The sequence below is a fragment of the Ochotona princeps genome, chromosome 3 (assembly GCF_030435755.1).
Source record: "Ochotona princeps isolate mOchPri1 chromosome 3, mOchPri1.hap1, whole genome shotgun sequence".
Taxonomy (NCBI): domain Eukaryota; kingdom Metazoa; phylum Chordata; class Mammalia; order Lagomorpha; family Ochotonidae; genus Ochotona; species Ochotona princeps.
Genome location: NC_080834.1, coordinates 67613600 through 67637647, shown reverse-complemented (window position 1 = coordinate 67637647; position 24048 = coordinate 67613600). Strand labels below are relative to the sequence as shown.

At 45.7% G+C, this 24048-nt stretch overlaps 1 protein-coding gene across 1 annotated transcript; it reads right to left on the bottom strand.

Moving 5' to 3' along the window:
• Positions 1–755: 755 nt before the first annotated feature.
• Positions 756–22031, bottom strand: NIT2 (nitrilase family member 2). Its single transcript, XM_012929229.2, has 10 exons — positions 22001–22031; positions 19036–19154; positions 17231–17351; positions 14238–14326; positions 8758–8851; positions 8193–8267; positions 6396–6474; positions 4440–4538; positions 1275–1330; positions 756–939 (listed from the first exon to the last, which is right to left on the bottom strand). Exons 1-10 carry the CDS (start codon positions 22026–22028, stop codon positions 848–850), a joined length of 852 nt encoding a protein of 283 aa, XP_012784683.2. The 5' UTR covers positions 22029–22031; the 3' UTR covers positions 756–847.
• Between the last annotated feature and the right edge of the window lie 2017 nt (positions 22032–24048).

Genomic DNA, 24048 nt, shown 5'->3' with positions numbered 1-24048 from the left:
TGACCTAATCGCATCACAGAGAGCAGCAAACACTTCCACAAAACCAGGCTTTGTTCTCAGGCAGCTGGTCATTCTAGTCCACCAACAAACATAACAAACAGACGCGAAAACTCGCTGGAGTCCTTAACTTTTAATTGTATTAAATGATTCAGAGGCAAAAAAAAAAAAAAAAGGCAACTCTATATTCATTGATTCTTTATCTATGGAGGTAGGAAATGCCGGCAGAGCGAAAAGAAAAAAACAAAACACCACACCAGAGTTGGGGCCTCTCGCAGAGACTCGTACTAAGTTGCCACTCGTAACAAGTGCTACGCTGGCATTCACCCGCCAGGCTCATGGCTCACTCAGCCTTCCTCCAAAACCAGTATGACCAGGTGAAGTTCCAGCTCCTTCCCAAACTTGGAAGGTAGGCCTACGACATCCTCTTGCCAAGTTCAAGAATCTAAACCTTGCTCCCCAGAGTTACACATAGATGCACATATATGACTTTAAAGTACTGCTTCAAACACAACAGCACCAGACCATTGTTTTCTAGACAATGGATTCCACCTCCAACGAGCAGGATTGGAGGTTCAGGACAAACTGACATTTCTCTCAGGTGAATTAACCAGTGAGATTCCAAGATCTGACATTTGTATCAACTGTTCTGAGCAATTCAAGCATGGAGGAAACTTCTGAGCCAACCCTTCTGAACACAGCCTAAGTCCTTTTAGACTATGTAATAAGAAAAAAAAAAAAGAGAGAGAGAGAAAGAATGAAAACAAAAAGGATGAAGAAATTCACCAGGAAGCTGATCATGTCATGGAATCATATCTTCCCATTGCGCTACATGACGGAGACCTTAACCTCAAGCTTTTTTCGACTCCACTGCATACAGGTCTGATCGCTTCTGTCTCAAAATGGGTATTTGCTGGCGGATTTCAGCCAATTTCTGCAGGTCTGTAAAAACAGAAAAGTGAACTATCAGTAATTTACAACTCTTCACTAACCAATAGGATTTCTTAGCAAGTAACTTCATGACAACAGTGGTCTCGTCTAGATGCATAGATGGTCTGGAATTGGCCTAGGAGTGATTTCAAACCCAACCAAAGGATTTCAACCTGAGCAACAGCCCCCGGGGAGTGGTTGGTGAACCAGATCCTCAAATATCCTCAAGCGTAGCAGGGGAGGGGCATGAAGGAGCATTTCAAGTGACTGAAGCTTCACAGCCATGGGATCTGGCTTCAGAGCAAAGGGAATACCAGAGAGTGAACCCCTGGAAGGGCAAACCTTACCGATGTCTGAATACACGATGGTTTCTTCACTGCCCGCTTTGGCTAGGACCTCTCCCCTGAAAAACAGGCCAGGACCGTGAGTGGCTTCCCTGATGTTAGCAATATTCAGGATCTCTACGCTCTCCCTCTCCATCTTACATGGCAAAGACTCTGAGATTTAAATTAAGGAGGTAGGAACGCAAATCACTTAAGTGGCTTTATAACTGCATGGCAAGTAATCTGCAATCCTCATTTCCTGAAGTATAAGGTGGCACTAAAAGCACCATGAGGACTCAGTGAGAAAATTATGGGGAATATTTTATGAGCTTCGGACACCTAAGAAATGGCAGTTATTCTAGTCCCACACTCCTCTGGGAACAAAGCTACCTAACCCACGCTGGCAGCTCCATTCTACCTGACAGGTGCAAACTGGGGGAAACCCATACTGTCCCTGTCTGGGTCTGCTCTTCAGCTGGGTGGGCCCCACAACCCCTGGGATCCCTGCCCTTGTGCCTGGGATCCCTTGATCCACACATTAGCAGGCTGTATTCTCAGAGTTGAGGGAAAAACTGCTTTCTGGGGGACCGAGTAGAAGTGCCTGCAGCAGTCCTACCCTAGGGGACAGCAAGAGCACAGAGCAAATGCTGACCTGGAAAACTACTCCCAGGGCGTAGTCTCTTGGCCCAGGGCGGGCATTCAGCTATAATGTCCTTGAAACCAGAGTTCTCCAAAGTAACCGACATTACAAACAATTGCATGTGGTAACGGCTGTGTTGACCAGACAGTCACAAACAGTTCTGACACACTCAGCCATTCAACTCATCATGTGGTAACGGCTGTGTTGACCAGTCACAAACAGTTCTGACACACTCAGCCATTCAACTCATTTTTTTTTCAGATTTATTTAATTTTTATTGGAAAGCCAGATAGACAGAGAGAAAGATCTTCCATCTGTTGAGTCACTCCCCAAGCAGCCGCAACGGCCAGAACTGTGCCTTTCTGAATCCATCTGGAGCCTCTTCCAGGTCTCCCATGAGGGTGCAGTGTCCCAAGGCTTTGGGCTGTCCTCAACTGCTTTCCCAGGCCACAAGCAGGGAGCTGGATGGGAAGCGGGGCCAGGATTAGAACCGATGCCCATATGGGATCCCAGTGTGTACAAGGCAATGACTTTAGCCGCTAGGCTATCACGCCGAGCCCTAGTACCACAACAGAGGACAGAGGACAGAACAAATCGATCATCTACCCAAGCCATGTGTTGGCAGTGAAAATCAGGGCAAACGGAGACTCTAGGGTGGACTATGTCAGCCAGTGGATTCTGGAGAGATTTCATCGTGCTTGGAATGGCGAGACTGGCAGCAATTCAGAACTGCTGAACTCTCAAAACCACTTGCGCAGTGCCCATGTCAGGGACCCTGGCATGGGTGGGAGGGTGGGCGGGACTTCTCCCTTTATCTCCTCCCTTACCCCAGATGCAGAAAAAAGAGAGAGACAAAGAAAGAGAATGTGGAAACAATGGTCTTACCCACTTTCCTGTAGCCCTTGACCCTTTCTGTCCTAATCAACTATGCAAAGATTATCAAAATAAAATAATAATTAGAAAAAATTCTTGTCCATTTGTCTCAGTATTTGTCCATTTGTGTGCTAAACTCAGTCCCTCCCGTTCCAATGTCAACATTAGCCCATTAGCCAGAATGCTCCCAGCACTAGCAGACAGAAGCAAGCTAGGAGAGTAAATCATACAGCTCCTGCATGTGAGAGGCAGGTGGTGTGGTCAGTTACAGAGTGCACAGGGAACTGGCTGCGGAGCAGCACCGCCCGAGAGGCAGAGGACAGACCACCCATCATGAAACTACCCACAGACACAAACCTGAAGTAAGCTTAAAAAAAAACTAAAAACCAACTTAACCACTCCAGTTCTCCAGTTCTCCCCCAAATCTTACATTCAGGAAGCCAGGAATCTCACTAGCCGTATCGTCCCAGGCCTCCCTATCACACAGGTTGAGCTTTGGGTCCCAGGAAGGTGGAATAAAGTACATACTAGCACTACATGATAATCAGCCCCTCTCCTTCTTATGCCTGTTTTTTTTTTTTCATAATTTATTGTTTTTTGAAAGTCAAAGTTACAGAGAGAGAGAAATCCTCCCTCTACTAGTTCACTCCCTAAATAGTCACAACAGTAAAGGTGGGCTCAGATTGAAGTGAGGAAGTAGAAGCTTCTTCCAGAGCTTCTACCTGAATGCATTGGCCCAAGCACGTAAGCCATATTCCACTACTCTCCCAGGCATTTTAGCAGGGAGCTGGATAGGAAATTGAGCAGCTCGGATTTGAGCTGGTGCCTATATGGCATGCTGGCATTGCAAGTGGTGGCTTATCTCACTATGCCACAATACCAACCCCAAACATTTGTAGTTTTGTGACTGGAATCTTTTTCCTGAAATAGCAGGAATCATATGTGTGTGTGTGTGTGTGTGTGAGAGAGAGAGAGAAATGGTGTGGAAAAAATCCAAATTTTGAATTCAAAAAGTCCTAGTCAAAAGTTGTAGTCACTCCATGTCTGAACTGAATTCACTAAGGGTCAGTCCTGAGCTCATGCTGAGACCATGCAGGCCACATATGGAGGGTATGACGCAAACTGCACACACGCACACCAGGCCATATGTTTAAGGCCTCACTGTACGTGCATCTGAGATTTACAGGCTGGTTTCACTGGGTAATAAAATGCTTCACCCACTTGCCAGGGACAAGGTTGTATTTTCCATGATTGATTCTATCTTCCCCCTCATCGAGTCATTATGCTGGGAGCAAAGTCTTCATCCTGAAACTCATTCCTATCCTTAGACCAGTTACCAGCTTAAATTTTAACCACAGTTAAGAGTCTGTGGGCCTTCTAGTAAAACCTCCAACCTGTACCTGCTGCCTTATTTTTCAATGGAATCTAACCAGATGGACATTGGACATCATTTAGAGACTCAGAACAGGGCAAGTGCTTGGCTAAGGCCAACTACTCAATCAGGAGAGAAGGACAATTTTTTCTCTCACTTAGTTTTCAAATGGAAACCAAAACTTGGAAGGACATATTGGGAAAGGGGAGAGCTGGGGCAGGTAGGTCAGAGGTCAAACAATCCACCTGTCCGTGTTCCATCTCACAAGTAACCATCGATTCCAAACTCATTCAGCTAAACTCACCAAGGATTCACAATGGTGCTGTGTCCCCAGGCAACATAGGAGGCTTTGTCATCCCGTGCAGGAGAGGCTGTGGCCACGTACACCTGGTTATCAACAGCTCTGTAGTCAACGGACAGAAAACAGGTAACATGACCACTACAGATCAGTGATGCTTTTCTATTCCGACCACAACAGCTCCTTCTTTTAGAAAACAGATTTGTGCAGATTCATCTTGGCATATAATGGGGTTACTACCAATAAAACAATTTTCAGCAAAAATCTTCAGTGAAAAACGCATTGAATCCCCCTGGCCTATCCAGTGTAGGGGCTTAGCAGCACAGTATGCTGCAGAGTATCAGTTGTTTGTACTCATCATGCTGGGGCTGACTGGAAGCTGTGGCTCACTGCTGCTGGCAAGCATCACAAGATGGTCTCATCAGGCACAGCACTAGCTCAGGTAGGAACAAAATTCAAAGAACAACTTTGATGTATAGTTTTTCCACCACTGTAAAGTTGAAAAACTATAAGGTGTTTTCTACAACTGTAATCTGGGGACTATCTGTGCTCAAGACATGAAAGAAAGCCAAGGCCATGGAATCCTCTTTTCAGAAACTATTCATGCAGAAACCAACAGCTGTCCACTGGGTGTGATTCTGCCCATCAGGCTTGCCAATGTCTGTAGACCTTTATGTTGGTGTCTAGTAGAGAAAGGCCAAGGAGCCTGCTTCATGTATTACAGTGCACAGGATAGTCCCCAAAATGCCAAAAGCAACACTACTGAGCATTCTGGCACAAGCTGCCGATCACATACAAAATACCAGAGCACCTCTGAAGGTGGTCAGGGAGAAGATAGTCCTTGCTGTAGCTTCAGGCGGGGCTGTAAGGCACTTTCATGTCAACAGCTGCATTCACACATCTCAGCTTGGACAAGAAGTCCACATTTAGCAGGTATAGCAACCCACCCACCTCTCTTGGGAGCCCTCTGGCATTACTCAATTGAATCATGCCAGTTTATCCCAGTATCTCCTAAGCTTTTCTTACTTTTGACAGGACTGTACATTGATGAACATCATAGTATCATCAACTTTTAAGCCCTTTTCTACCCTGCATTCAGTGCTATACCTCTTTCCCTTTCAATAGATATTACCACAATCTCTAAAATTGAGAATAGTGGCTACTTTTTGGAAGACTACTGAGACTACTGAGTGGGAAATGAGCATTTTGAAAGACTGGAAATGTTCACACACACACACACACTGAAGCATGCTTAAAATTAGTGTACTCTTCCACACTATACTTCAATGAAAAAGCTATAATGAACAAAACTACCCGCTGTGATCAGTATTTCATGCACACTTTGCAGACACACAGTCACGGCCCTCTTCCCTTCTGTGTGCTGTCACTTCTGCTATTTGCCCTTCACCAGCCTTGGAGGACAAAGGGAAATGCCATTGTGACATGCCAGTGATGCTTGTGCAATGGCCTGAATTTATGAGTCAGAAGGACAACAGATTCTAATGAGTTCGCTGGCAGAGTATCCCCAAGGTTAGTGGGAGGCAACAGAGGGAGAACAGGGCAGGAAAAAACTGTCATGTGAATGGCACGGAGTCAAATCTCTCCCCAGGGCTGCGGTGCTAAAGGAACCACTGCCTCTTAGCTTCTGTGGCTTAATTCCTCTGGAAAAGTTGCTAGAAACTGTCTCATGAGAGACTAATCTGTATTTAATCTCAGAAAACTGAACCTGTGGTCCATGTGATGCACTGAATGCTCGTAAAACTGCAACACTCAGCCCCCCAAACTCAGGAGGTGGTGTCGCGGCTTCTGAGAGGAAGTACCCAGGAGCAGAAGCCCTCCCTGCACAGCGATCCTCTCCAACTACGTTTGGGTGCAAGGCAGATTTCCACTTGAGGCAGGCTGGTACTCGCATCAAACCCGAAACCCCTGCACAGAGAGGAGACACAGACGGTCCTTTCCTACCGGCCTCGCTGAAGTAACTCCCAGTGGGCTGGGCCAGTGGTCAGATTGAAAGCTCCGGGATACACCAACAATTGACAGCCTTGGGGACAGAAAGGCAAAGAACAGTAAATGCACGTGAAATGATGACACTAGTCCGTCCCATTGTTCCTCACTTGACAGAGACCAAGCTCAAGATTTTCCAAGCATAAAAAGATGTCAGCTGAGGCTGGCTTCATGGCTTAGCAGGCTAAGGCTAAGCCTACAGTGACACATCAGTATGGGTGCCAGTTCAAGTCCCAGCGGCTCCACTTCTGATCCTGCACCCTGCTAATGGCTTCAGAAGGCAGGGGAGGACCTAAGAACTTGGGCACCTGCACCCACCTCTGGCTCCTGGCTTCAGACTGGCCCAGCTCCAGCCACTGTGGCCATTCAGAGAGTGAACTAGTGGATGGGAGATCTCAATCGTTCTCTCTCCATAACTCTGCCTTTCAAATAAAATAAATTTAAAAATAAATAAAAATGTCAACCCAATGAGGCAGTGGCCGCAGCACTGAAGTATAGCTCTGAATTACTTTAGAAACACACACATAACACACATACAGCCCCCAAGAGAAGTGCTGTAGATGCCTGGAATCATAACATGCAAAGGCACATCAAAAAAGAACAGCCATTTGAACTTCTCTCTCGCTGTATGTTTGGCTACAGGCCACATTTCATAATTCTTTTCAACTGAAATTAGGGGCAGAATTGTAGTTTTAATGTTTTTGGATGAGGCTCAAAGAGACTATTAACTCCAGAAGCCATGCACTTTCACCTTCTACTGGGTCAGCAAACTATTCCTTACCCACTTCATTCGGTTAAGTGACAATCTGGAATTAGATCCAGCAATCTACTAAGATATGTTAACGTTTGCTGAGAACCACTTATCAAGGGACTTTATACATTCTCTGTCCCTAACTTTCATATCATTCTTATGAAGAAAGTGAAACCAACAGCACTCCACGGGTAAAATGACTGACCCAACATACTGTGCCAACCACAGGGAAGAGTTAGAACCAGAACTCAGAAATTTCAGCCTGGTTTGGGACCAAGATGTCATTGGGCACATTTCTGTTATAGCCACATTTAAAACTACCAAATGGTGAGATCCTATCAGAGTACAGCCCATTTGAGCATTCCTAGTAGGTTCCAAGTGAGTTGTTCTAATCTCAAAGAACAGAACAGACACTTAGAACAAGCCTCCTTTCCTGGCTATGTTTTTTTTTTTAATGAGACTCATTTGTTAAGAACTTATAGATGCATTCCTACATGGATTTGAACAGCAGAGTGATACAGAAGACAGACAGACACACACACAAACACACACACACAGAGAAAGATATCTTCCATTTACTGGTTTACTCCCTAAATGTCCTCAATAGTCTGAGCGATGCCAAACTGAAGCCAGGAGCCAGGAGCTCCACCTGGGTGTCCAAGTGGGTGGAAGGAATCCAAGCAATTGGCAAGATGCTGGTCAGAAGTGGAGGAGCCTGGACTCGATCCAGGCACTATGATATGGGATATGAGTGTCCCAATTGACAACTTGACCCACTGAGCTTCAATGCCTGTTCCAACTTGGTATGCTAAACCACAATTTATGAAAACCCTAACACCCATGTACAAAAAAAGCCCAAGAGGCTTGATGAAATGCAAGGGCTGTAGATGGTGAGATTAAGGCTCCTTTCCCAGCTTTTCTAACTAATGGGTTCCCTGACCCCACAAAGACAAGTCCAGAACCAAACCTCCAAGCTACAGAACACAACCACAGCACTGCCTCACCTTTCTGGGCATAGATTTGTGCAAGCTCTGCAAAGCGGATGTCGTAGCAGATGCCCAGGCCCACTCTGCAGTAAGCTGTTTCCAAACAGAAAAAGCACAAATGAAAAGTTAATAACCTGTACCACAGTGCAGCAGGAAAAATCCCCTAAGACCCAAAAAATCCTGACAGGGACAAATTAACACAGGACCGCTAGATTGGGACAATTTAGAATCTCACTTCTTAACTGGACTTCACCTCATAAAGACCTTACTCACTGTAGCAGAGATGAGAAATACATCTTAACTGAATGCTTATTATCTAAATGGGAGATGTTCAAGCATGACTTCATAGGAATACTCTAGAATAAATCACAGGAACTTGTTACCAAATGGAAGAGCAAAATCACATTAAACCAATTAGCTGTCTATTCAGCTCAAACTTTCCAGATCTTTGCAGACCTACTGCCTTTCTCATTCCAACCTTCCAATCAGGTTATATGAAAAGGTTGCAGAGAAACATAGTAAAGAAAGGAATATCTGCTCTTCTACTAGGAAGCTAAAGGAGGCAAATTTATTTGGTACGTACGAGTATCAAATGTAGAGAAGCTGTCACCAGGACTCAACGTTTTAGATTCTTGAAATGTAATTTTCCCAGGGACATCAATGTCAAACAGATGGATCTGCATTACAAACGAGTAGCTTGGTTACCTCTATTCCAGCAGGGTTCATGGTAGTAACAGCAGACATCATTCCACAAACATAGAAGCAAACTGGTACAAGATCAAGTATGTATAAACAGAACTTCAAACTACCCATGACCTATCCTGCAATTGGCCAACATGACTCCTAACACAGGAAAATGGAAAAGACCACACTGCAGTTCCAATTCCATATGGAATGTGAACCAATGTTTACATTTCTCATGGGAAACAATGCATGGGTTGCTTTTGTATTCAAAATGAAGATTTCCCAGAATTTCAAACTAAAAATTCAGCAGGAGAGACGGAGATTGAGTAGACATTAAAAACAGGCAAAAAATACCACAAAATTAAAGTCAGCAATGTATAAGGGTAATAATGTATCACTTTCAACTTTATTGAAGAAAAGAAAATGCAGCTAATACTAAAAAAGCAATCTAGTTTAGCACATTCACAAAACAAAAAAAAAATCATACAACCTGAAGAAATGTATACTGAATATTTGATAAGCTACAGTTGTTTCTGATTTGAACAAAAGGGGGTTGGGATATTTGGCATAGCTATCAAGGTCCTGTTTGGGATGCTCACATCCCTTGCTGGGGTGCCTGGTTCAAATCCAAGCCACTCCACTTTCGGTTCAGCTGCCAGCTAATGTGCACCTGAGTGGCTCAAGTGCCTGGGTTCTTGCCAAACTAATGATCTCTCTTCATCTCTGTCTGCCTCTCAAATGCATATTATTATATATATATATATATTATATATATATTTATATATATATATATAATATATATTTATATACTTATTTATTTATATATTTATTTATTTCTAGGAAGAGACATTTATTTTTACCAGAAAGGCAGATTAGCACAGAGAAGGAGAGACTAAAAGATCTTCCATCAGCTGGTTCACTCCCCAGTAGGCCACAATGGCCAGAGCTGAGCCAATCCAAAACCAGGAGCTAGGAGTTTCTTGTAGGTCTCCCAAGACTTTGGGCCATTCTCTGCTGCTTTTCCAGGCCACAAGCAAGGAAATGCATGGGAAGTGGAGCAGCTGAGACATGAATCAGCACCTTCACGGGATCCCAACACTTACAAAGGGAAGATTAAACAATTGAGTCATCGTGTCAGGCCCTAGAAAGAGAATTTATTTTTACAAAGATTTATTCATTTTGGGCCCGGTGGTGTGGCCTAGCAGCTAAAGTCCTCGCCTTGAACCCGCTGCGATCCCATATGGGGGCCGGTTCGAATCCCAGCAGCTCCACTTCCCATCCAGCTCCCTGTTTGTGGCCTGGGAAAGCAGTTGAGGACGGCCCAATTAATTGGGACCCTGCACCCGTGTGGGAGACCTGGAAGAGGTTCCTGGTTCCCGGCATCGGGTCGGCGCGCATCGGCCCGTTGCAGCTCACTTGGGGAGTGAAACATCGGATGGAAGATCTTCCTGTCTGTCTCTCCTCCTCTCTGTAGATCGGCTTTCCAATAATAATAAAATCTTTTAAAAAAAAGATTTATTCATTTTTATTGGAAAGGCAGATATACAGAGAGGAAGAGTTCCCATTCAATGGTTCACTCCCCAAGTGGCAACAACGGCCAGAGCTGAGTCAATCTGAAGCCAGTAACTTCTTCCAGGTCTCCCACACAGGTGCAGAGTCCCAATGCTTTGGCTTGTCCTCGACTACTTTCCCAGGCCACAAGTAGGGAGCTGGATGGGAAGCGGGGTTGCCAGGATTAAAATCTGTGCCCATATAGGATCCTGGCACTTGCAAGGCAAGAACTTTAACTACTAGACTATCATGCTGGGCCCAAAAGAAAATTTTTAAAATCTGGTAACAGGGACCAGCACTGTGACATAGTAAATTAAGCCACTGCCTGCAGTGCCGGCATTCCATATGGGTGTTGGTTAGAGTCCGGCTGCTCCACTTCTGACCTGGTTCCCTGCTAATGCATCTAGCAAAGCAGGACATGGCTTCAAGTACTTAGGCTCCTGCCACCCATGAGCAAGACCTGGAAGACACTCACAGCCGTGTACCTCTCCCCATCTCTGCAACTTGGTCTTTCAAATAAATACTTTCTTTTTTTAAAAGTCTGATAAAGAGCTTCTGTGGACAACTTCAACAACAATTATATTTCATGGTGAAATACTGAAAGTTTCTCTCTGAGTGGCAACAAAACAAAGACAATTACCACTCAGCATGGTATCAGGGAATCCAGAGAACAACAAGGTGAGTGGAGGTAGTAAGGCACGTAAAGAGCGAAACGAAAAGCTGAAATCTCTCATTAGGCTCAGATGGCAAAATTACGTATGTCAAAATTTACTTAAAATTTATTTAAAAAAAACAAAAATCCCTACAGATAAATCATCTAAATCAACGATTAAATCTATCACGAGTGTTATATAAAAGTTGATGCTTTTAAAACCAGTGCGGGGCCAGCACCGTGGTGAATCCTGTTAAGCTGAGGCCTGTGGTGCCAGCAGCCCATACATGTGCCAATTCCAGTCCTGACTGCTCCACTTCTAATCCAGTTCCCTGTTAATAGGCCTGGGAAAGCATTAGAAGATGGTTCAAGTGCTTGAACCCCTGCATCCACATGGAAGAACCGGATGCAGCCTGTGGCCCTGGCTCAGGCAGCTCCAGTCACTGAGGTCATTTGGGGAGTGAACCAATGGCTCAAAGACCTGTCTCTCTGACTCTCCTTCTCTCTCTCCCTGTAATCTCACCTTTCAAACTTCACCCTTCTAGGAAAGGCAGATTTACAGAGAGGAGGGACAGAGACAAAGATCTTCCATCCGCTGGTTCACTCCTCAAGTGGTCACAACAGCCTGAAGCCAGGAGCCTGGAGCTTCTTCCAGGTCTCCCTCATTGGTGGAAGGGTTTCAAGGCTTTGGGCTGTCCTCTACTGCTTTTTCAGGCCACAAGCAGGGAGCTGGAAAGGAAGTGGAACAGCCAGGATACAAATTGGTGCCCATATGGCAACCTAGCACATGCAAAGCAAGGACTTCAACTGCTAGGCTACCATGCCGGGCCCAAGTAAATAAATACACATTGGGGAAAAAAATATCTGGTTAGATTTCTATTTAACAGCAAGAAACTGAAAATGAAAAGTACAGAAACATGACTGAAAACACATTTAACAAATGATACATAAAACCATACTAGTAAATATTAGAATTTTCAAAAATCTCACTGTACTGGCTCACAGAATGTTGAAGGTGCTGGAGAAGTAGGCCAGCAATGCTCATACATCAATAGCAACTATCCAGTCTGTAGGAGGGAGGGGCTGCACCACAGCATAATAGGGTAAGCCTTTGTCTATGGTGCCAGCATCCCATGGGGCGCTAGCTTGTTGTCCCAGCTGCTCCACTTCTGATTGAGCTCCCTATTTTTGGCCTGGGAAAGCAGCAGAGAATGGTTAAGACCTTGGGATCCTGCACCCAAATGGAAGACTTGGAAGAAACTCCTGGCTTTGGAATAGCTCAGCTCTGGGTGTTGCAGCCATTAGGAAAGTAAAACAGTGGAGGGAAGATGGCTCTCTCTCTCTCTCTCTCTGTGTGTGTGTGTATCACTCTCTCTCAACTTTTCTTTGTAACTCTGCCTTTCAAATAATAAATAAATAAATAACTCTTTAAAAAATGGTGGAAAGGGAAAAATATTCCACCAGCATCTCAGGAACTTTGAAATAATTTCTTAAATACATGTATTATAGGTCCCAAACAGAAAGAGACAGAAAAAGCACTTCACAGAGTAACATCCCCAAATTTTCCTAAGTATGGTGAAATATTTTTAAACTCATAAGAAGCACCAATCAAAACAAAACTGAGTCACATTAGAGTGAAAAAATACTGAGAACTGAGCCCAAGACCATGGGGCAAAGCTATGTATGCTATGCCAGCACCCCATTTAGGAGCCCATGCAAGTCCTGGATGCCCTGTTCCAATGCAGCACCCAGCCAACGTTTCTAGGAAAGCAGCAGAGAATGGCCCAGCTGCTTGGGCCCCTGTACCTAGGGAAGTTCCTGGCTTCAGCTGACCCAGTCCTGGCCACTGCAGTCACTTGGGAAGAGAACTAGCAAGTAGATCTCTCTGTCTCTCCCCACCTCTCTGTGTTAACTCTGCCTTTCAAATAAGTAAGTAAGCTTTTAAAACACTTTCAAGAGCACACTGAGAAGTAAAGATTACAGAAAAGTCTTGAAAGAAAAAAAAAAAAACTATACACAAGCAGATAAAAGCAAACTTCTTGTCAGGAAAAAGGCAGGCTACAAGGTGACTTCTAGCAGAGAAAGAATACAGTCAACTCAGAAGTTTATTTCAGCAAAAATATTTTTCAAGAATGAAGGCAAGGTGGGCTTGGCAGCGTGGCCTAGTGGCTAAGGTCCTCGCCTTGATCCCATATGGCTGCTGGTTCTAATCCCGGCAGCTCCACTTCCTATCTCTCCTCCTCTCAGTATATCTGACTTTGTAATAAAAATGAAATAAATCTTTAAAAAAAAAAAAGAATGAAGGCAAGGTAAAGACATATCCATAAACAAAACCCAAGAGAATTCCCAGTTCACAGCAGATCCTAAAGCAGTCCTTCTGTCTGAAGGAAAAGACACAAAGAGAATAAGGATCTGCAGGGAGAAGAGAAAAACACCACAAGGGTCAATATTTGGGTAGGCAGAGAAATTCGTTTTTCCCTTTTTTTAAAATGTATATGACTTATATGAAAATTTATTGGTGTATAGTATTTATAACTTCTATACTAGAATACATACAACTATAACAAACATAAAGAACAGGAGATAGACAATGAAGTGATGACAGTATTACCCAGACTGTGACAAGTTAAAGATGTATACTTTAATTCCCAGGCAGCAACTTAAAAAAAAAAAAGAGGTATAATGAAAAAGATAGTAGATACATTTAAATGGAATTTGGAAACATCTTCAGTTACTCCAAAAGAATGTCGAAAACTACAAAGAAAAAACGTAAAATGACAAATATCTAAATCTAACCACCCTAATAATTACCTTACATTTAAATTAACCACTCCAAAATTGTCAAAATGAATAAACAGACACAACCATATGCTGACTTTGCACAAACTACAACAGAATAGAACTGCAACAATAATCCTAGGAAGCTAAGAAATAAAAGATGTCAACTCTCTCCAAATTAACCTCCCTGTATTCAACAAAATATCTCCATAGTAAACATTCACGTAGATTGTGTCTTTGCAGCAACGGATGGGGTGAGTCTAAGAGCTACAGAAAAAAAAAAAAGTGCAAACTTCCAACCCTAGCCATCTGTGCCAGCAAATCAACAGCCCGGTGGCACGCGCTCAACAAGCTGAGGGGCAGGGACGAAGACGACTCAGCGACACATGCCCACTCACCTTCCGGTGCTTCACCAGCAAAGTGCCGTCGGGCCCAAACACAGCACAGGTGTTGTACAGCTTCCCTGCATCTTCTTCAGGGATGGAGCCTTTCATCGAGAGACAAACAGGCAGGCACGCAAAACATTAAGAACACTAAAGGACGCCGCGATTCTTTTCGATGACCAAAGAAACAACTGGGAAATGGTGACTTGTGTATAGCAATAAAATGTACTCATTTTTTTAAAAGATTTATTTATTTTTGTTGGAAAGTCAGATTTTCAGAGAAGGAGAGATACAGAAAAATCTGTCCGCTGATTCACTCTCCAAGAGGCCACAATGGCAGAAGCTGAACTGATCTGAAGCCAGGAACCAGGAGCTTCTCTTGGGTCTCCCATGCGGGTGCAGGGTCACAAGGATTTGGACCACCCTCAACTACTTTCCCAGGCCACAAGCAGGGAGCTGGACAGGAAGTGGAACAGCCAGGACACGAATCAGTGCCCATATAGGATCCTGGTGCATGCAAGGTGAGGACTTTAGCCACTAGGCTATTGTGCCAGGCCCAAAAGATAGTAACTTGTAAGAGTTGCCTAACGTTTGTTGTTGCTGAAAATAATCTTTCAGAGAAAAGCATGAGCGTGGAGATGAGACATAATTAAGTCAGGTGCAGCTCCCGCCTTTGAGGCACAGGGGTTAAGCTATCACCTGTGACACTGGCATCCCAGCTCTACTTCCAACCCAAGTTCCCTGCTAATGCCCTGGAAGGCAGCAGATGATGCCTCAAGGACTCGGGTCCCGGACAGCCATGTGGGAGACCTGGACGGAGTTTCAGGCTCCCGCTGGCTACGGCGGGACCGGCCCTGCAGCCCCTGCAGACATCGCTCTCTCTGCCTTTCACATAAATAGCTCTTGACACAATCAGATCAGAGGCCAGAGACAGGTTTAACAAATGACCAGCTGCTCCCGAAATTCAGCCAGGATCTTGAGCAACACTTACTCGGTAACATTACAGCAAAATCAAATCTGTTGTTGCTTAACTTAAACTCACCAGTTCCTACATCAAAACTGTATCCCAGGGCCCAGCACAGTAGCCTAACAGCTAAAGTCTTCACCTTGCACACGCCCGGATACCATATGGGTACCAGTTCATGTCCCAGCAGCCCTGCTTCCCATCCAGCTTCCCGTTTGTGGCCTGGGAAAGCAGTCGAGGATGGCGTGAGCCCTTGGGACCCTGCACCAGCGTGGGAGATCTGGAAGAAGCTCTAGGCTCCTGGCTTCAGATTGGCTCAGCTCCAGCAATGGCAATCAACGGATTTTCCTGTCTCTCTTCTTCTCTGTATATCTGCCTTTCCAGTGAAAATAAACAAGTCTTAAAAAACCCTGTACTGGGCTCGGCAGCGTGGCCTAGTGGCTAAGGTCCTTGCCTTGATCCCATATGGCCGCTGGTTCTAATCCTGGCAGCTCCACTTCCTCTCTATCTCTCCTCCTCTCAGTATATCTGACTTTGTAATAAAAAATAAAATAAACCTTTAAAAAAAAAAACCCTGTACCCCAGAAGTCACTAAGATGAGAAACAGGATGCCAAATCAGCAGCCTCCCGCCACGGAGTCAGCTCCACCTCTAGACTCCTGGCTTTGCCTCCCTTTCCTCGCCTCGTTCATTTCTGACCCTTAATATATCATGACACAGAATCAAGGCTATTATGTCTACTGCACAGTTTATTGTGCTTCATTTTTATTTTAACAAATAAAAAAAATTTTAAATCTATTTTAAAAGCACAAACGCAAAGCTACTTTCATGTATGTAGGATCTAGGAAAAAGTTTTCCAACCCTATAGCAGTGCCTTCTCTTTCCACATCTTAACCTGTCCCTGCGCTGCCACTCGTTCTCCAGGGAAAATCATTATTGAAATTTTGATGAGTTTAGTTCTACAGTAGTTATTATTCCTTTACATGTATGAGGGGACTTCAAAAAATTAATAAAAAGAGGGTGTGGATGTTGTGGCATAGTGTTAAGTCACCACTTGCAATGCCAGTCAAGTCCTGGTGGCTTCACTTCTGCTCCAGTTCCCTGGGAAAACCAGCCAAAGACAGCTCCAGTCCTTGGACCCCTGTCAGCCATGTGGGAGACCAAGAAGCTCCTGACTCCTGGTTACAGTTGAGCCCAGCTTCGGCTGCTGTAGTCACCTGAGGAGTGAACCAGTGGATGGAAGATATCTCTATCCTGCTTTCTCTCTCTCTGTCACTCTATCTCTCAAGTAAATATATCTTTAAAAGGGGTGTATGAATAATAGAATTAAAAGACAAGTTCATTTTGGTGCAAGAAAAAATGTTGAGGTCTGTGTGTACAGGGATGTACCAAAAGCTCATAGAAACTGTGTATTAAGAAAAGATTGTTCCAGGATTTCAAAATAGTTTTTGCACCATCGTTTAACTCTCTCTTCCATGAGTTTTCTGAGGCACCCTCTTACACGACACACAAAAACACAGTCCTCACGTGGTATCTGCAGGACATTGATTCCCAACATGCCAACTCCACATATGCTCCAGCCCTCTACGTAAGACACGCAGTATTTGCACACAACTGAGGCACATCCTCCTGGGTACTGCAACTCATCTGTAGATCACTCACAGTACCTAATACAATGTGAATGTTACAGAGTAATTATATTTAGGGAATGTAAGAAAAAGACAACCTGTAAACATTCATTATCGATGAAGTTCTCCCACTTCCCACCCCAGTCCAGATCCTTTCAATCCACAGCTGGCCGATCTGCAGACTCAGAACCCGTGGATACGGCAAGCCGAGTGTGCGCAATCTTCTTTGGTGTGGAGGACACGATCTGAATGAGAAACCCACTCACATTATACTAAACTTCCTTTCTCTCCACTGCATGGTGTGCCTTGAAGATATTTCGACAGGAGTGCATGCTGAGCACCTCCTGTGCCTCCACAGCTGAACTGGGAGGCCAGCAATCACCCAAGTGTTCAGGCCATTCCAAAAGAGGACGTTACCTCCAATGAGATACACGCTGCATTCCTTTGCGACCTCAGACAGCTTCTGTGTGGATTCACCAGGAATTCTCTCGGCATACTCAGAAAAATAGTTCGTGCCATAGGGAGAATTAAAACATTCCTAGAATGATGATGGCAGAGGAAAAAAATGGAAAAAGAATCACTTTCACACCAAACACATTTTAAAGTTCTGCTTTAAGAAGGCATGTTGCTGCTTCCGGCTCTACTAGCACTTGATAAAACACAACCAACAAAGCACTGAATGCCCAGGACCGTGCAGCCTGCAGCCACACACAGGACCAGGCAACCACCAAGGGAGGCTAGAAGACACAGGTGCCCCTGGCCGAAGGCTGGGCCTGCTGCTGGCTCCAGCGTGCACAGTGAGGCCTCACCACGGGCATCCAGATGACACTGCACAGGGAGCCTCCGCACAGGACACTGAGCATCAGCAGGAATCCATGAGCTCCAAATTGCATGCATTTTAATGTGTATTTATTTATTTGAAAAACAGAGAAAGAAAAAAAAGATAGGTGGAGCTCCTCTAATAGCCAGCCTGGTTCACGCTCCTCAAATGCCCATAATGGCTGGGGGTGAAGAAAGCAGAAGCTGAGGGCGGGGACCCAGCTCCTCAATCCGGAGTCAGAGGTAAGTATCTAACCCAGGTGCCTGGACACAGGACGGGCGCTGGAACAGGATCCCCTCAGAATTACATGTTACAATTTACTACGTAAAGCAATAAAATCATGCATGAAGAAAACAAAACAAACAAACAAAAAAACTTTGGAAGGCACAAAAGTTCAAGATATTGACAAAATTAGCTGTTGAAAGTTGCAGCATTATCACTGTGATTTGATGAAGCCATTTATCCACGTGGGGTGTTTGCCTTTCACAGGCCTCTGACAAGTCAGGAAACAAACGCCAAAATCACCAGACTTCAACTGTACTCGCATCAGTCTGTGCTTCTTGAAATGGCCTATGTACCAGGCACGGTACCAGGATACTGGAGCCAAGATACTTAAGTGCACAAAAATGCATGGTAGCTGGTTAATACAGTAAGCATACACAGAATCTGAATATTCCCTCCGCCCCTGGGCTTTATAACAAGACAGGTGAGTTCCACAACTGACTCCATAAGGAAGACTGCATTAGGATCTCAAGCTCCCACATTGAAGATGTCTGCTCATTGGTCATATCTGTGAAGGCCAGAGCGTGACTAGGACAAAAAAAGTAGGCATGACGATTCTTGCAGTACCAGAGGCAGGGTGCACAAAGGGCTGCCTCCTCTCTGCACCAGGAGTGAGGGGTGCCGTGCAGAATGATTTCTCCCTGTGGCCCCGTAAGACCTAGGGAGAAGGTAACCGGCATTTGGGTTGCCCTGCACCTGCTAACAAACAAACATGGCATAACCATCAGCTGATTGTTTGCTGAAGATTTAACCTAGGCCAAGGGATGCTAAGTTTAACTGGCTTTAAGATACCCAAAGGCTTTCTAAATGCCTCAATTGAGGCTTCCTGATGACTAAATTCTATGAGGAAGTATCCCAGCACTGTGTGTTTTAGCTTTAGGTCCTTCACCATACCAGGACTCTGGTTTCCTCATTTACACAGAACAGACAATCCTAACTTCAAGACTTATTCATCATGTTGACACATCTCCCCTTGCCAGAATATTCCAGACAAACATGGAGCAATCTTGGGCTTCAAAGGGCAGTGGTGAATGCAGGCACTCAAGTGGACAAGCAGAGCTAGTCAACACCGTTCTCCTGGGCCCACAGTGCCCAGAGAGGGACGGTTGGCTCCACTTACCGGCAGGGAGACTATCTTGGCTCCTTGTGTTGCTGCTTCTCGGACGAGGCTACAGGCTCGAGTGACATTGTCTGATTTGATGGAAGAAACTTGAAGCTGGATGAGGGCCAAGCGGAAAGCTGAGGACAATTATAAAGGTAAATACTTGTCAGAGAATGTATGACCACTGAATTCAGACCCAGCCAAGGCTCTCAGAGAACGACCCTGTTCCCCTTGGACACTGTGAAATAACAGGTATAGTTGGACAACTTTTTTTTACCATCACAATATACATGTGTTACTGGCATCCAATGGACAGCAGCCAGGCATGCAGTTTAACGGCTTGTAATGCACAAAACGGCCCTCCACAAGGTTTGGAGACCTTAAGACAGAAGATCATTCATGGCCAGAGCTCCTTGCCAGGCCCAAGAATCAGAAGCGAGGTAGGTAGGCCCATTCTTGCGTATAGTGTAGAGACATTAAACGAGAAGATGAGTTTGAATAAGGTCCTGTCCCATGATCTTGGGTCTCCTACCTATTCCCAATCCAGCGCAGAAGGTGCAATCACTAAGCTGATCATTCATTGTGAACTGGGGCAGTGGAAACACCTGTCTCCACTTCCCCATCACAGGTGCGACTCAGCAGCTCTGCCGGTGGGGAAGAAATCTAGTATCGTATGAGCTGAGCATGTGCCTCATTACAGAGCAGTGTCCCTGGGCACCTGGGCAGCTCAACAAAGCTCACTGCTCCTTTGAAACAGCAGCTCTGCTCTATATTTGCTTCTCCTCTATGCTCCAAAATCACCTTTTGGCTCCTAGAGCAGTCACCTTTAATCAGGGAGCAACGCTTCACATGCAATTTCCCCTTTTCAAGGTACTCATGTGATGCCTGGGTCCTGCCTGCAGCCTGACAGGTACACAGTTTCTGTGGACAGAATTATCCAGAATGGTCCTAACTGTCCTCCCCCATCTGCATGCCACCGTCTGGAAATCCCACCATTAAGAGCTACATTTCTAGGATCTCCCCTGACAGTGGAAATGTCTCCAGAAGAGGTATCACTGACAAACCCTGGCATTTGGATTAACTCCCAAAGTAGGAAAATATGGGTGTTCCCTCCTTGGTCTAATCTAAATACAGTGAAACAAGTCAAATTTCACCCTGAATGAAGAGAAACGAAAACGGGAAACAGAAAGCCAGAATGACCCTAGGGCTTGGCGCCATCACCAGAACACCATATCCACCCACAAAAGTCTCCACTGGACTGCAGGAGCTGGCCTGGGACTGAGGGGGAGAACAGGAACGTTCCCCGTGGTAGGATGTGTCCTCCTTCCCATCCTCAGTGCAGGGCTCCGGACCCAAGCTCAACGATGGCGGACATCCTGCCACTCACCCACTCCACAGGGCTCTGTCAGCAAGACATGGACAACAGGGGAACCCTCCACACTGAGGACTGGATACTGACACACATCTCCCTTGGGGACAAGACAACTGAGCCTTGACTAAACTCAAGTCGAGGAGAACCAAGTGTTCTCACAGATAGACATAAGGCAGGTGACCGCACAGACAGCTGGGCAGCCCCCACTTCTCAGAAGGAATCTAGCCATGGCTGGCTTGAGAAGCCTGCACACAAGCCAGCTGGGACTCTCAAGCAGAACGACCAAGTGGAAGCCTAGTGGCCAAAGTCCTTGCCTTGCATGCACTGGGATCCCATAATGACACTGGTTTGTGTCCCAGTTGCTCCACTTTCCACCCACCTTCCTGCTTGTGGCCTTGGAAAGCAGCTGAGGATGGCCAAAAGCCTTGGGACCTCTACCCATGTGGGAGGCCAGGGGGAGGCTTCTGGCTTTGGATCAGATTAGCTCAGCTCAGCTCAGCTCCAGCTATAGCAGTCACTTGGAGAGTGAACCAGTGTATGGAAGATCCTTCTCTTTCTCCTTTCTCTGTAAACTTGACTTTCCAATAAAATAAATACTTTAAAAAATGTTTAAAAATAAATAAAAAACAAACAAATAAAGCCAGATCTCCACCTTCTACATGGAATGCATGTAACACATATGGTAATTTACACAGCATGCCTGACGGTCTCCTTTTATGGTGAATATTCACCTAGTTTTTCTGTTTTGTTTTTTTCATTTTTATCAGCCCAGCGCAAGAGCTCAGTGGTTAATCCTGTCTTGGCTGATCCACTTCCCTTTCAGCTCCCTACTTGTCCCCTGCCTGAGAAAGCAGAGGATGTCCAAGAGTTTGGGACTCTGCACCCACGTGAGAGACCAGGAAGAAGCTCCTGGCTCCTGGCTTTGGCTCAGCTCAGCCACTTGGGAAGTCAACCAGCAGATAGAAGAGCTTTTCTTCTCTCTCCTTCTCGTAAATTTGCCTTTCCGATAAAAATAACAAATCTTATTGAGAGAGAGAGCCCTCCCATTTACTCTTTATTCCCAAAAAGCCCACAACAGCCAGGAGCCAGGTGTGCAATCCAGGTCTTCCAGGTGAGCAGCAAGGGACCCAAGCATTCAAGCCATCGTATGCTGCCTCCATATGGTACAGTAACAGGATGCTAGGTCAAAAGGAGCCAGGGTTCCAACAGGCAGTCCGATGTGAGATGCGGCACCCCAAGCCCGCTTTTCCTACTCCCTTTTAAACAATCCTTAACTCTCAGGAAATCTAACATGGATAACGTCCCCAGAAACACATCCTGCAAAAACTGTGACTCCTGGCTGTTCAGGGGCCTGGCATTTGGTTACAAGGCAGTCTTGCCTCCAATCTCCACCACCCTCAACCCCACATTCCGAGGACCTCAAGCTCCTGGGCTGGGCGCCCCTGCGCCGCGGGCCCCACCGGAAGCCCGGGGACCGTCCAGGTCGCCCGGCCCCGCGACACCCACGTCCGGACAGGCCGCAGGCGGGGCGCGAACGCTGAGGTGGACTGTGAAGGCCGCCTTCTGCCCGCAGGCGGCAGCTGGGCAGCCGCGCTGGTCCGTGCCACTTACTGGCCATGGCTCTCCCAGGAAGCACCATCAGCAGCGCACCATCTGCAGCGCAGGGCCGGCAGGGCGCGGCGCTCGGGGCTTCGGCTGTGCGCGCGCAAGGGCGGACGAGCGCGCCGCGCGGGGGCGGAGCCCTGCCGTCTAGCCCCGCCCCGGAGGGCCGTAAACGGCCTCCAGCACCTGCTAACCGCCCTCGGGTATCCGCAACAGCCGAGAAAGCAGAAAAAGGAGGGAGCCCAAAAGCAAAGGGACAGCCTGTGTGGAGCTGTGTGGCCGCTCCCTCGGGCGGAAAACTTGTTCTCAGCCTGGGAACTGCACCTGCGGGCTGCCTCGACCTTGCGGCCAGGCTGTTATTGCCACAGGTTGATTGGCTTGAGCAGCAGAACAGGATCCTGAAACACGACTGAAGCGACGCGGGGCGCGTGTAGGACCTTACTGCATGGCTATTTAGAGGAGAACAGAGATAGAAGGGGTTCAAACACGCTGTCCTCAAGAAAGGAATCCTACGCTATACACTGAAATATGCAATTGTACTTATTATGCTTTTCATTTTTTGTATTCTTAATGCCTTATTAGATTTATCGGTTAAAATAATTAAACTTTTACACTGGTGCTTTTAAATTCCCTGTAATAATTCATATTACAATAGATCCTGATTTTAAAAATAGTATCAAAGTGTTTTGGTGACAACTTGGGGTGCTTTATTGCACTGGCTGGTCGATGCTTTCTTTATACATTGTCCTGTGTATGTGACATGATATGACTACACTAGTGTCTCAGCACTTAGGAAATGCAGATGAAAATACTTAGATTAAATGTCAAAATGCTCAGCTGATTTGAAAATGCTCAGCACACAAAAACGTTTATTGTATACAGAAAGGGCAAATACGGCAAAATGTTAATGATTAAGTGTAAGATGAGAATACATAGCTTTTCTTCCTGTTTAAAATGGTGTCTAAGTTTTACCTTTAAAAACTCTGGACCCGGCGCGGTGGCCTTGAAAGCGCTGGGATCCCATATGGTCGCCTGTTCTAATCCTGGCAGCTGCACTTCCCATCCAGCTCCCTGCTTATGACCCAACGCTTTGGAACACTGCACCCGCGTGGGAGACCTGGAGGAAGTTCCTGGTTCCCAGCATCGGATCCGCGCAGCACCCGCCATTGTGGTCACTTGGGGAGTGAATCATCAGACAGAAGATCTTCATCTCTGTCCCTCCTCCTCTCTGTATATCTGACTTTGCAATAAAAATAAATAAATCCTTTAAAAAGATCAAACTTCATGATAGGGGCCCAACACAATAGTCTATTAGCTAAATCCTTGCCTTGCATGCACCAGGATCCTATATGAGTGCTGGTTTGTGTCCTAGCCGCTCCACATCCCATCCAGCTCCCTGCTTGTGACCGGGGAAGCAGTCGAGGACAGCCCAGAGCCTTGGGAACCTACACCTGCACGAGAGACCTGGAAGAAGCTCCTTCCTCATTCCTGGCATTGGATCATCTCAGCTCCAGCCATTGTGGTCATTTGGGAAGTGAACTAGTGGACAGAAAATTTTTCTCTCTGTGTTTTCTTTTCTCTATCTGCCTTTCCAGTAAAAATAAATAAACCTTAAAGAGAAAACTCCATGACAAAAAGCTGGGTGGAAAAATAGTAATGATGTTTTATTTTTGTTTTCTTTTTATGGCTCAGCAGACGGTGTCATTTTAACAGGAAGATTTAAAATTTTGGTTTGTTGACTTTGGCCACTTAGAATGTGTTTTTAGAAAATTCATTTCATCTAGACTTCCAAGTTTATTCACCTCGGGCTGTACCTAACTATGGGCCTAATCCTAGCATGACATGATGTTTGAAGTGCCTGTGGAGCATGCAGGGGGAGATGTGTGGTTGGTGGTTGCTGCAGATAAGTGGAGGCTGGAGGGGGCTGAGGGCTCACCTGCAGTGTAGCTACGACAAAGCTCTGAATGTGGATGAGACCAGCATAGTAGTGGCTTTTTTCTGGAACTTCCGTGATAGGGAGGACCTAGTCTGACTGCTGTATGTGCATGTCTTGACGT

What these genes read in the sequence shown, in the direction of transcription:
- NIT2 (XM_012929229.2), bottom strand. Translation starts at nt 22,028, where the DNA reads ATGGTGCTTCCTGGGAGAGCCATGGCCA. An exon ending in TCCTGGGAGAGCCATGGCCA is followed by an intron (nt 19,155 to 22,000) that starts GTAAGTGGCACG and finishes AATTGTCCTCAG; the next exon opens with CTTTCCGCTTGGCCCTCATC. An exon ending in ACAAATCTATGCCCAGAAAG is followed by an intron (nt 6,475 to 8,192) that starts GTGAGGCAGTGC and finishes TCTGTCCCCAAG; the next exon opens with GCTGTCAATTGTTGGTGTAT.